Source organism: Talpa occidentalis, unplaced genomic scaffold (genome assembly GCF_014898055.3).
Source record: "Talpa occidentalis isolate TD23 unplaced genomic scaffold, MPIMG_talOcc4v2.1 talOcc4.11, whole genome shotgun sequence".
Lineage (NCBI taxonomy): Eukaryota > Metazoa > Chordata > Mammalia > Eulipotyphla > Talpidae > Talpa > Talpa occidentalis.
Window position 1 is genome coordinate 100,283,436 of NW_023601104.1, and position 14,328 is coordinate 100,297,763.

General features: G+C 37.1%; 1 protein-coding gene across 3 annotated transcripts in view; it reads left to right on the top strand.

Annotated features, from left to right (window-relative positions):
• TRIP11 (thyroid hormone receptor interactor 11) overlaps positions 1–14,328 on the top strand; it is a 65,271-nt gene that overhangs the window by 21,126 nt on the left and 29,817 nt on the right. For all 3 annotated transcript variants that reach the window (XM_037504033.2, XM_054692812.1, XM_054692813.1), the window contains 6 exons: positions 2,487–2,527; positions 3,094–3,180; positions 5,517–5,711; positions 6,257–9,280; positions 13,091–13,231; positions 13,726–13,919. In XM_037504033.2, coding sequence (XP_037359930.1) covers positions 2,487–2,527; positions 3,094–3,180; positions 5,517–5,711; positions 6,257–9,280; positions 13,091–13,231; positions 13,726–13,919 — 3,682 coding nt within the window. The remainder of the gene's footprint in view (positions 1–2,486; positions 2,528–3,093; positions 3,181–5,516; positions 5,712–6,256; positions 9,281–13,090; positions 13,232–13,725; positions 13,920–14,328) is intronic.

Sequence of the window (14,328 nt, forward strand, 5' to 3'; positions counted from 1 at the left end):
CTTCTTACAATATAAGCTTTTACTTTATGAATTTGTTTTTGTTCCTGCTGTGGAGGTTACCAGCCCTTGTGTGAGTTTGTGACAAATCCCTCCCTCCCTCCCTGCTTTCTGTATTCCTCTGGTGGTGATTTATCTTGAGCTCCTGACCTAATGGGCAACTCTATATAAATTCAAGTTAAACGTAGATTCAAAGTAAGGTCAGCATAACCTCCTCTTCCTTTGTCTACCTTGGTGATGGGTAGCATTTACCAGTCTCCTCCCAAATATTTGAAGTTTATGTCCTATAGGTTCTGTTAACTTAGCTTCTCTCCAGGTCAGTGATACTGCAGCGTCATATCCTCGAGGAACTCGGGTTGTCAGGGGTGCCACGGTCCTGGGAGCTGACGTGCAGGCAGAGGGAACACAGTGGTGGAATTCTAGACTTCTTTTTCATTTGACTTCAGTCCAAGTAGCTCTGCTCTTTTCAAAATCATTTTGTCTATTCAACATACTGGGTGATCTATTTGAGTTTTATTTCCTTGAATAACCTGTGCTTTTCCCTTTTTTCCATATCTGCTGCCATTGAATAATTTCAGACTATTGTAATCTCTTTTTGTCTGGTTAACTATGGCACATCTCTTAGGGGAACAGAATAGTGTAGTGGTAAAGAACTTGGCTGAGATGCAACCCATTTGCATCACTGGTTAGCTGACCTGAGTTAAGTTGGCTAACATCTCTATGCTTTGGGTTTGTTTTTTCAAAGATTTTTTAAAATTTATTTTTGCATGGAAGAACCGGGGTGCAGGCCAGAGGTGCGGGGGGTGAGAGGATCCACCAGAGACAGAGTGGGGAGCAGAACAGGCAGATCTACTGAAATCCACTGCTGAGGGGAGCAGCGGGGGGACAGGAAAGATCTGCTGCACCATGTGTGGGTCAGCTTCCTGGCCGGGCATTGAACTCAGGTGGTTGTCGTGAGACTGAAGTCTAGGCCACCAGAGAGGCCTTGCTTTGGGGTTTTTTTATCTGCGTGGTTGGGATAATACTATCTTCATAGTTGTAGCATTTTTTTTTTAAAGATTTTATTTATTCATAGAAGAGCTGGGGTGTAGGTCAGAAGTGTGGGTGGTGAGAGGATTCACCAGAGCTGGAAGTGGTTTTACTGAAATGCAGCGGGCGAGACAGGAGAGGTCCCTGTGCCATATGTGGTTTAGCTTCCTGGCCAGGGATCAGACTCAGGCTGGCGTGGTGATAGCGTTGATAGCCACCATGGAGGCCCCATTGTTGTAGCATTAATGAGAATTTTTAGCAGCAAATTTTTTTTTCAGTCACTGGCTGAGGACTTTTGTTTTTTCTTTTTTAGACACTGGACAAAATTTTCTTTAGAGAAGTGTCTATCCCATAGTGAGCTTCATGAAAGTGTTAGTTATGTTATCCTCTTGTCTCCAAGATTCCTTTTTCAATAATTGTTTTCATTCTGCTTGCCAAAATAGTTTTTCACTTCCCACCTTTTACTATTTTGTGACTGCCTGTGAACTTGCAGGATACCATCTACACTTCATAGTGAGACATGATAGGTCTTTCTTGATCTGGTCCCCGTTCAGCTTCAGTGAATTTGCCTTAACTCTGTTGTCTTTGCATTTGCGTATTCTCTGAGGAGTGTCATGTTTGTTTCAGCTGACATTTAGTACATTAAAATTCAGTGCAGGTGTTACATCCAGTGGGAGGTACCAAGTGCTGCAGCGTTTCAGCCCACTTGGGTCCTCTTCCCTGCCCAGTGTGGTTTAGGTGCTGGCCCTTTTTGCTCTGGTAAGCATCCGTGCTCCTGGTGTCACACCTACGTGATCACTGTTTACTTGTCTTCTCCACTGAAGTAAGGTCCTTGAGACTAAGCAAGGACTGTATTTTTCTAACTTACAGTCTAGCAGCTGACCTCATAGTAAATGCTCAATATTTTCTGAATGAATGTTGAATGAATTCTTTCAACTGAACCTGCGGTATTCTGTCTTTGTGCTTTTCTAGAATCATTTCTATTTGTAGATCTGTAATGCCAGATTAAATGGTCTTTTTATTAGTGGTGATGTCTAGGTCACTTTAGATAATTGTGAGATTATTGTATTGTGGTGTCAATATACAGTTCTTCCTTTTAACCTTTCCCCCCTATTTTTAGTCGTTATCCTGTTTCCTACTACACAAACAAAAGAACTGATTTGGAAACAGAGTAGTTGTATTTTTATCAAAGCAGTAACCTATATCTAGAGTATAGTAATAATTCTTTCTTACACTTTTCCGGAGAACTGAATTTTAACATAGTTTCTGACACTTCTATTATGATTTCTTTAGTATAGGCAAAATGGGAATATGAGATAAAAGAAAAATACATTTCACTAAGAACTGTTTGGACCTGCTAATTATGCTTATGTTTTAATTGAGTTTCATTTCTGAGTGTACTATAGGAGGAAATAAGTTATTTTAAGAAATTTTAATGTCAGATTAATTTGTTTTTACAGATGCTGAAAATGAAATAATGAGATTGAGTAATTTAAACCAGGTAAACTCATTTTAAGAGAGAAAACTTTTGGCATCGGTTTACCAAGAAAAAAAATATTTTGACTTTTATGGTTGCTGCTTTTGTGATTTTATTTTATGCAAATTCAGATGAATTTATTGTAGGAACTGTCATCTCAGTAATTTATTTTTACTAATTAGTAACTTTTTTGCATAATAAACTGACATAATTTTAAAAGTTACATAATTAAAATATGCAAGTATCTCATTTTATATTCATTTGACAAATATTATATATAGAGACAGTGGAAGCAGATCTTCTACCCAAGTGAGGATTTGATTTCCCTTAAGGAATTTGGGAAGTTGTTTCTTTTTTTGTATGATTACAGGTTATTTTGTAAATATATGTTTCAAATATATTAAAGAAACCATCTAGAAAATACCTATACATCCAGTGGTTGTCTTTAGACTGTTGAGTGTTGAATGCTTAAAATTCTTAGATATCGTTAAAGAAATACTGAGTAGAAATGCACAGTTGAAGTTTCCCTGCTCTTACTGTAAACTTGAAATTTCTTGTTCTCTGAAAACACTTTTTTAACATTTTTGTAGGGTAACAATCTCGCTGAAGACAATCTGAAACTTAAAATGCATGTTCAAGTTTTAGAAAATGAGAATTCATTATTAAGTCAAGAAAAGGTGGGTGCAATAAAGTGGGGGCATACTTAAAATAATTTTAGAGTACCACTAAGGACCAGTTTATATCAAAATGGAGTGTTAAGTTCTTCAAAGTCCAGAGTTAGAAGTGATCTCATCGCTGTCCACTAGGCCAGGTTGAAGTTCCTGGGCAAGGTTCAGAGTATGAGAGGCTGGCCAGAGTTTACATTCAGAGATAAGCCAGTAGGCATGCAGATACAGGCAGCTCAGATTTAGTTTCAGATGAAGTTCTGACAGCGGTAGTGTGTTTGACAGGTGAGGTCTGTGGTAGTGAATGCAGTAACCGTATGTATACCCCAGCAACTGTAACCTGCCCCAGAATGTGTCTGTTATGAACAGGAGTTTCTTAGTGGTGATTGGTAAAGAGGGGCATTCTTTGTGATAGAAACATGAGGTCTTTTTGTGTCTATCTGTGATGTTGAGTATGGGGAAAAGTGCTTTTGCTTGTGCCACCTGGGAGTAAATCCTTGGCTCAGGCAGGAGGTGCTTAGATAAGGCTTAGTTTTAAGCTGGGTTGTCTCAACTCAGTTGAAAGCCTTACCTTTTTTTTAAGGTAACACATATATCATTTACTGACCTATGTATCAGTAATACGTGCTGAAAATACAGTATGAAATGAGAACATCACTATTCATTGGCCTTTTTCCCAGTGGCACTCTCTCTTACCAATTTCTTGTGTATCCTTCCAGGCTATATTCTTGTATGCATGATTATTAGATAAGTAGTTTTTGTAAAAGCACAAGTATTAATAAACTATACTCTGTACACTGTTCATGTATAACTTAATATTTTCAACATCTTTCTGTATCAGTCTGCAGACAGTGTTTCTCAAATAAATGCTATTGACATTTTAGGTGGGAAAATTCTTGGTTATGTGCACTGTCCTATGCATTGTAGAATCCTTGCTCCCTCTCTACCCATTAAAAACCTACCCACTAAAAGTATTGTCTTCCAGTCATTTCTTCCTTTTTTTTTTTTTTTTTTTTTAAATGCAGATTTCCTCTGTTCCCATAGCATTCCCATTGCTCTTTCAGTTACACATTTCTCTAACTGGCCTAGCTCTAATTTGCAAATATTTGATAGTGCCCTTCTCCTTCTACTTTTGGATTCTGCAGCTATCCCTAATAGCTGCTTTCTCTTGTCTTTGATATTAAGTAATCCATTGTAACTTTTTCTTGAATTATGTCTGCTGTGGGTTCATTCACTGGTTAAGAATGCCAAAAGTTCCTGTAAAGCTCTGTCTTCTTAAGATCCACCTGCCAAAAAATGTTTATGGCTCTCCTGGTGGAACAGATAACTCTAGAAAGATGCAAGAGAGTCCTATTTCTGCATTTCAGTTATAGTTCAGAATAAGTTTTTGAATTGGAAGGGAAGAGGAATGAGAATTTTGAGACAGATATTCTAGTACTGTTTCCATTGGTATCAGTTGTAAGGTATATGTTAGACTATTTGTAGAATGCTGAGACTCTTTAAAGTAGAATGCATAGAAGTTTGATTTTTAAAAATCCTATCAATGAAAAAAAGCTTTACAGTAATATAGTTTCACAAACATTATGAGGTTGAAATAATTTTGAAGAATAGGGAACTGTCCCACTTCTGGAATTTTGGAAGAAAACTGTTGTTAAATACCAGTAAGATAAAACATGATGTATTTTTAAAAATCATGTGTAAACATAGCTCTAGGAATGTTAGGTTTTAGAGAAGGAAACTGAGCCTGTATTTAGGTTAGAAAGTTAAGGAAAGAAGGGAGGGTATTTTTTTGGGTCAAGAAAAGGTTTCACATTCTGATAGCCGCTTGTAGTAAGGGAAATTTCTTTAATGAGGGAACAAGAGTCTTTTGTTTTATTTGGTTAAAATTTAGAGTGAATGGGTATTATTAGCTTTTTGCATTTTTATTTCGTCTGTGACTGTTGGTGACTGGATGTTAAGGACTGGAAATGAAGAGAACCAAAAGACTTGGAATGTTTTGAAAAGTGTGGGGGAAGGGAAGGAGGAGACAGGGCAGAGGCAGTGGGAGCGGGAAGGCTTCAGAGGGAATGGTTTTTGTATAAAGAAGGAATTGGAGTTGTGAGGGCCAGCTCAGAGTCATTGTGGCATCCTGTCTGTTACACAAATGCTCTGCCTGAAGCTGCAAATAAAGTTTAATATGAATGAAGGTTGTGGTTTGTTGAATTTTACATATCCGTGCTGAGATATTAATTCAGTGTTTCCAATATCAAGCATTTAAAATGTATTCTCAAGTTTTGTTTATATTTTCAGTCCTGGGCATCTCTTCAGATTTACAGCATGTTTTGTGTTTTTCCTTTTTATCACTTAAGGAGGAGCTTCAAAAGTCACTTTTAAAATTGAACAATGAATGTGACGTAATTAAAAATGCAGCAACAAAAGAAATACATGATTTAAGACTTAATTTGGAGGCAAAGGAAGAAGAACTCAATCAGAGTAGTAAAGAAAAGGAGATACTGATAGCTGAAATAGAAGAATTGGACAGACAGAACCAAGAAGCTACAGAGGTAATTATGCTAAAAACAGTGAGGAAGCGCGTTCTACTCAGATGAACTAACCATTAGAATGACAAATGATTTAATTAAATTTTATTTTAGTTCCTTGATGCTCTGGTCCTAGAGGTTGGCAAACCTTGTCAAGTAAGATGTTTCATAGTAAATTTTTTGACTTTGTAAACTGTTTGTCTTGGTTACAGTTACTCACTGAACTCTTAATTGTGATACGTAAACAAATGATCATGGCTGTGTTCCAATAAAACTATCTATAAAAAGGTGGCAAGCTTGATTTGACCCATTGACTATATAGTCTGTTGACTCCTGCTCCAGTGTTCGAGAGTTGAAAATAAACAGCATATCTCGTTCACCTTTGGTTTTAAATTCTAACTCTTAAATGATAAAATAGATTTGCTATAAGATATCAGTAAATAATTTCATTGGGATTTTACAGAGGATTAGGATATCTGAGTATAACTCTTCTGTTATTTTTTTTTAAAATGTTTTCTTTAGAGGTTGAAATGAAACAATATTTTAAACCTATGCACATTTTCTTTCAGCACATGATTTTGATAAAAGATCAGTTGTCAAAACAACAAAATGAGGGTGATAGCATCATCGATGAACTGAAAAAAGATCTAAATGATGAAAAAGAGAGAGTTCATCAACTTGAAGATGATAAAATGAGTATTACTGAAGAGTTAAACATACAGAAAGAAAAGCTAATGCAAAATGAACTGGTCCTAAATGATTTGCATCTAACCAAGCAAGAACTTGAGGGTAAAGTAGAAGAATTAGTCGATCAACTAAATCAGTCACAAAATAGTAATTTAAACATCCAGAAGGAAAATTTTGAACTTAAGGAACATATTAAACAAAATAAGGAAGAACTTAGTAGAGTTAGGAGTGAGTTAACTCACTCTCTTAATGAAGACTCTAGCAGTAATTTTAAGGAAGATTTGCTTGAAGAAAGGGAAGCCGAAGTCAGAAATTTAAAGCAAAATCTTTCAGAAATAGAACAACTAAATGAACATTTTAAAAAGGCTGCTTTTGATCTCAAAATGGAAAATGAAAAGCTGATTTTAGCATGTGAAGATGTAAGGCATCAGTTGGAAGAATCCACCACTCGCAACAATCAGCTTTCTCTGGAACAGAACACTGTTGTAGAGGCTCTGAAAATAGAAAAAGGACAGTTAGAAGCAGAACTGTGTCAGGCCAAAATGAGGCTATCTGAAGAAGTGAACAGGTATGAGCAAACCATTGAAGAACTGTCAGATGCAGGTAAGCTGAGAACCTCTACTGTACAGCTGGAACATGAGCGTTTAGTTAAACTCAGTCAAGAGAAAGACTTTGAAGTAGCAGAACTCAAAAAGAATATTGAGCAGATGAATGCTGCTCATAAAGAAACCAAAAATACTTTGTCATCTAGTTTAGAAGAGCAGAAGCAATTAACACAACTTATAAATGAGAAAGAAATTTTTATTGAAAAACTTAAGGAAAAAAGTTCAGGGTTGCAGGATAAGTATACTGAGGCCTTAAGAAAAAATGATATTTTAAAACAAACCATAGAGGAAAAAGACAGAAGTCTTGGATCCATGAAAGAAGAAAATAATCATCTAAAAGAAGAACTGGAAAGATTCAGGGAACAGCAGAGTCGAACTGCACTTGTTGCTGAACCTAAAACCCTTGATTGCATCACAGAGCTAGAATCGGAGGTGTCGCAACTGAATATAATAAAGGATAATCTTGAAGAAGAAATAAAACTCCATCAAAAAATAATTGAAGATCAAAACCAGAATAAGATGCAACTACTTCAGTCTTTACAGGAGCAGAAAAAGGAAATGGATGAGTTTAAGTACCAGCATGAACAAATGAATGTCTCACACACCCAGCTCTTCTTAGAGAAAGACGAGGAAATTAAGAATTTGCAGAAAACAATTGACCAAATCAAAACTCGGTTGCATGATGAACGACAGGACATTCAAACAGAGAATTCTGATATTTTTCAAGAAACAAAAGTTCAGAGCCTTAATATAGAAAATGGAAGTGAAAAACATGATTTATCTAAAGCTGAGACGGAAAGATTAGTAAAAGGACTAAAAGAAAGAGAATTAGAGATTAAACTTCTAAATGAAAAGAATAAATCTTTAACGAAACAGATTGATCAGCTCTCCAAAGATGAGGTGGGTAAATTAACTCAGATTATACAGCAGAAAGATGTGGAGATACAAGCTCTTCACGCAAGAATTTCTTCATCTCCCTACACCCAGGATGTTGCTTACCTTCAACAACAGCTGCAGACATATGCTATGGAAAAAGAGCAAATTGTAGCTGTTTTGAATGAGAAAACGAGGGAAAACAGCTATCTAAAGTCAGAATATCACAAAATGGTGGACATAGTTGCTGCCAAAGAAGCAGCCCTCATTAAGCTGCAAGATGAAAATAAAAAATTGTCAACTAGCTTTGAAAGTAGTGGTCAAGACATGTTTAGAGAAACTGTCCAGAATTTATCACGTATCATTCGTGAAAAAGACATTGAAATTGATGCATTAAGTCAGAAATGTCAGACCTTATTGACAGTGTTGCAAACATCCAGCGCTGGTAACGAGGCTGGAGGGGTTAATAGTAATCAGTTTGAGGAACTTCTACAGGAACGTGACAAATTAAAACAGCAGGTAAAGAAAATGGAAGAGTGGAAACAACAGGTGATGACTACTGTACAAAATATGCAACACGAGTCAGCCCAGCTTCAGGAGGAGCTCCATCAGCTTCAGGCACAAGTTCTGGTCGACAGCGACAACAATTCTAAATTACAAGTGGACTATACTGGCCTGATTCAAAGCTATGAGCAGAATGAAACCAAGCTCAAAAATTTTGGGCAGGAATTAGCCCAAGTCCAGCACAGCATAGGACAGCTTTGTAACACCAAAGATCTTCTCTTGGGAAAACTTGATATCATTTCACCTCAGCTCTCGCCTGGGTCATCACTTGCTGCTCAGTCAGCAGAGTCTCTTCAAACAATTAAATGTGATTCATCATTGAGTGACTCTTCTAAATTGTTTCAACAAGAGATAGAAGAGCTCAGGAAATCCCTGCAGGAAAAAGATGCAACAATTAGAACTCTCCAGGAAAATAACCACAGATTGTCTGATTCAGTTGCTGCTACCACGGAGCTTGAAAGAAAAGAGCATGAACAAACTGACTCAGAAATTAAGCAGCTGAAGGAGAAGCAAGATGTTTTACAGAAGTCGCTTAAAGAAAAAGACCTTTTGATCAAAGCCAAAAGCGATCAGTTACTTTCTTTAAATGAAAATTTCACTAACAAAGTGAATGAAAATGAACTTTTAAGGCAGGCAGTAACAAACCTGAAAGAGAGAACATTAATTTTGGAAATGGACATTTGTAAACTAAAAGGGGAAAATGAAAAAATACTAGAAACATCCAGGGGGAAGGAAACAGAGTATCAGGCATTACAAGAGACTAATACAAAGTTTTCTATGATGCTTCGAGAAAAAGAATTTGAGTGCCATTCAATGAAGGAGAAGGCTCTTGCCTTTGAGCAGCTTCTGAAAGAAAAAGAACAGGTATGTTCTGAATGGAGTGTTGGGGGAGGTGACTTTTAAATGTGTTAGTCACCTTATTGATGATGTCTTTAAAAAGGAATATGAATTTGGTCATTTAGAAAATACTTATTTCAGAGTATTGTGATTCATTCTAAATAAATTTTCCTCAGGCATTTTGAAATTTCTCCCTCAGATTATTAAATTTCAAAATACTTTTACAACTAGGTTAATTTTTTGCAGCCTGTTAAGTTGAAAAATAGTTTAGTAGCTACTGGTATTTTTAGAAAATAGAAATGTGTCAAAAGAAGGAATTTTGAAGGCACTGCAATTCAACCAAATTTTAGGTATATTTCAGGGTAGTTGACACTTGAGAGGAGGTTCTTATATGTAAAGGGAAGCTCTGTGAAATAAATGCTACATCTTGACAGTGAACTGCAGTAAGAAATACATTTTACATTGTGACACAGTAAGTACTTGGGTGCAGCATTTGTGCATGTTCAGGAATCAGAAATTAACCTTACTGCATGATACTCTAGAAAAGAGATAATGCTGGATGACCCAGTAAATTGATTTTATGAATTTTATGAATCAGCAAGCTACAACATGGTGTTTGAAAGTGTTATCCTTGAGTAGTGATTGTCTTGTAGGCTCGTAAATACTCTGTCACTGCTGTGACTTCGGGTGTTTATGTGACTGTACAATGGTGGAGAGCTGTAATAATTATACCTAAAGTGCTGGTAGTTTTTGATATGTTTAAATTTTTATATGAAGTAGATTTTATTTTATTTTTTTAAAGATTTATTTATTCATGCATACAAGAACCAGGGTACAGGCCAGATGTATGGGAGGGTGAGAGGATTCACCAGAGACACAGCGGGAAACAGACTGACTGAAATACACTGCTGAAGGGAGCAGTGGGCGAGACAGGAGAGGTCTGCCGAGCTATGTGGGTCAGCTCCCTTGCCAGGGATTGAACTCATGCTGACTGGTGAGAGCTTGATAGCGCTGAGACTAACCTCTGTGCCACCAGAGAGACCCCATGAAGTTGATTTTCCATTTTACTAAGAATATATGGAGTAACTTCATACTATGATATATGCCCTCTTGGGCTTTTTTGGCAATGTCTTTTTACTCTTTTTATTTTTATATTTATATATATATATATATATTTTTTTTTTTCCCAGTAGTAGAAATTTAGAGTAGAAATGATAAAACTGTGGAGTAGTCAATGTGTTTCTTGAATGTTTACATATTGCCAGGCACAAGTTACCAAATGATTTGGTTTTTTGACAGTTAAGTTCTCTCATAGGGTCTTGGGTTCAAGTTTGGGAACAACTGTTATAATTTTCACTTGTTAAGAGATGTCTTACCTCACTTTCCCCTCATTGCCATCGGATGAAGTAGATCAGATCCACTGAGTGTTGAGGTGTTCTCTCAGAGGCGTGCTGCTTCTTCTTTTTTTTTTTTTTAATATATATTTTTTAAGATTTATTTATTTATTTATACAGCACTGGGTACAGTCAGAAGCGCGGGAGGGTGAGAGAATTCACCAGAGCCAGAGTGGGGAACAGAACAGGCAGAATGATGAAACACACTGCTGAGGGGAGCAGCAGGCGAGACAGGAGAGGTCTATCGCGCCATGTGGGACCCTCGCCGGCGGCCGGGCATGGAACCGGCACTGCAGAGGCTGCAGACAGCTTTGCAGCCCAACGCTCAACCACTGCGCCACCAGGGGAGGCCCAGGTGTGCTGCTGCTTGTGGTACTGGTCTGCAGTTGGTATGACAGACTCTTAGGGAATAGAAGCACCCACTAACCAGAACTGGGTATATAACATCTTATGGTTGTAAGAGTATAACAAAAAGAATGCAGAGTGATGTAGTCTGCTTTATACCTTTTTTCCCCCTTTTGCAGTTTTAGCATCTTATAAAATTTAGTTCTACTTCATTAGCATTTATAGATCTGAAGTGTGCAGATTTTGTTAGAGATTGGCTACTTTTCAAGCTGCTTCCCAGAATTAGTAAAGTAATACTTTATTGGATTACGTGCAGCTGATTCATGTAAACTAATTTCTTCCAGTACTCCTGATTTGCGGAGCACCTTTAGAGTATATTGTGACTAGAACAAATACCGTCTTTTTGTTAGGGAGAAAGAGAGGTCAACAGGAGACCTTCAACTCTGTTTTTCAAACATTTGTTCTTTCTCTGTAATATGAAAAAAATTTTACCTGAAAAACTATTTGTAAAATATTGGCCTCATCCAGGAGGAGGGGGTGATCAGATAAAAGGAAGGGGTGATTTTACAACTTGGATGCTATGATTTGTCCTAGGGACATTATATCTTCTTAAAGAAATGGAGAGTTTACATGAAAAATTTTAATAACACAAAACTATAAATTCATATGATATATATATTTAAAATGAAAGAACAGCCTGCACGTTCTGCTGCTTTTTAGAGCCTCACCTGTCATCCTGAATTCATGGCCCTGCCCCTGCCGTGATGGTTATGTGTCTTTTGCTATTGCTGATGTCTTGTACTCCTGTGGAATGCATGCAGGAGTACATTTTCGTTTTCACAACCATCAAGCAAGATAGCAGTTCCAGAACTGATTTCATTAAGTTGCCAAAATGTTCTTTTAAAATAGGCTGTGCAAGTGACATCGCTTTCTTCTGTCAGGCACTTTTACTTTCTCTGAACAGTTGCTGATGCCTGCTGAATGGAATCTCAGCCTCTCCCTCTCTTTCCCTCCTACGTCCCGCCTATATTCTTCTGGGTGATGATGGGGTTTGTGAACTCTTTGTTGTGTAGGGCACATTTGAAAAGATTGTATCTTTAGAGTTTTTTAAAAACATTTCGAATAAGCATTTTCTTTTAGTATATATAGTTTTAGATTATTAGAAAAGTTGGCTAGATAGCAGAAGAGTTCTAGTCTACCTCATATTCAGTTTCTCTTGTTGTTAATATAAACTGATGAACCAGTATGGAGCCATTACTATTAACTAAAGTTCATCCTGGGCCTCCCTGGTGGCGCAAGGGGTTGAGCACTGCACTGTGACGCTGTCTGCAGCCTCTGCAGCCCAGGTTCGATCCCAGCTGCCCTGGGAGCTACCCACATGGCGCGGCAGACCTCTCCTGTCTCGCCTGCCTCACCTGCTGCTCCCCTCAGCAGTGTTTTCGGTCCTTCTGCCTGTTCTGCTCCCCACTCTGTCTCTGGTGAATCCTCTCACCCCCGCATCTCTGGCCTGTACCCCAGCTCTTGTATTCATGAATAAATAAATCTTTTAAAAAAATAATAAAGTTCCTCCTTATGAACTTTCTTAATTTTTAACCAACTGTTCTTTCCCTGCTCTGGGCGGTTACCCAGGAGCTGCATTATTTCAGTCACCGAGCTCCCCTGGACTCAATTTCTGACAATTTCTCGGGCTTTTCTTGTTTTTGATGACCTGGACATGGTTAACTAGATTTTATTTTCTTTTATTTTTCTTTATTTTATTTTATATAATTCTTACATCATTTTTCATTTTTGCACAATGTATGCATTATCATTTTGTTATATTCCCCATACAATTGCACACCCCCCCCTTATTTTGACCGTAGTCCTTCCTCACCCCTTCCCCCGCCCCCATCTCTGGTTTATAGCTGCTTGTTGATTTTTATTTTTACTTTGTATTAATTAGTCTTTTTCCTGGTCCCTTATTTACATTTTCTAAATTCCTGCTATGAGTGAGATCATCCAGTATTTTAATTATTGATGAAGAAATTGTCTTTTTAAATGTTTTTTGTTGTCAAATAAATGTATTTTTCTTCAAGCTAAAGTTGTTTTTTCTCAAAAGGGCAAGACCGGGGAGTTAAATCAGCTTCTAAATGCTGTTAAGTCAATGCAGGAGAAGACAGTTGTGTTTCAACAGGAGAGAGACCAAGTCATGTTGGCTTTGAAGCAGAAGCAAATGGAAAATAGTGCCATACAGAACGAGGTATATTTTCCCATTAGAGAAAGCAGTGTAAACAGTACATTTAATGACTGTTAAGTAAGGAAACTGGAAAGATTGTCAATTAAAATGTTTCTTAGCTGATTTTTTTTCTTTAATCTGATGTGCTATAGTAGAATTTTGATCTCCCAGAGTACATTTCCGTTTTCAAAAGGAAAACCATGGCATATCTTGGATATAAGATAAATTTCCTGCCTATAACATACCAAAAAATGAGATTGACTGAAAAAGTGATCTGTCACATAAAACTTAATGTGTTGTAAAATTCCATTTTCCATTTTAACTGCAGGGAATGATCTTACAAAGTAAAGCTTCCACATGAATTTTTTTCCTAGCAAAAATATATCTTGAGCAGTATGAAAAATTAATGTTCAATGAGTACACTTGAACATGGGTGAAAAATTTCATAACAAAGTAGCTATCCCAGGAGGGAAAGGAGCATTTTATACACAACAAATAAAGAAATGTCCTCTGCCTAGGTTCAACATTTACGTGACAAAGAAGTAAGATTAAACCAAGAGCTAGAGAGATTGCGTAACCATCTTCTAGAAACAGAAGATTCTTATACCCGGGAAGCTTTGGCTGCAGAAGATAGAGAGGCTAAGCTAAGGAAGAAAGTCACAGTACTGGAGGAAAAGCTAGCTTCATCCTCCAGTGCAATGGAAAATGCAAGGTAACCTTTTCATTTTTTTAGCAGTAATTGGACTTTTTAGTGTCAGGGTCAATAAACGTTTTTCATGTTATCTCATTTTATTCTCACAAAATTCTTTACCTCCATTGTACAGATGAAGAAACTGAGGGTAAAAAAATTTAGTAACCTGCCCAGGGTCAGGATTACAGGATGCGAGTGTGGGTTTCACACTTGGGTCTGTAATTCTCAACCAGGTCTGCCCAATTCAATTAAGGTTTGTTTCACTGATTCCTAAACCGTTGCTCTAGATAATTGCCTCTCGTCACTTTAGTACTCCAGACTTAAATTCTGATTGATTTAGTTAATGTGGGCTTTCAAAGAGTTGCTTCTTATGATTTTATTCATTTATTTATTTAAGATTGATTTATTTATGAATACAAGAACCAGGGTG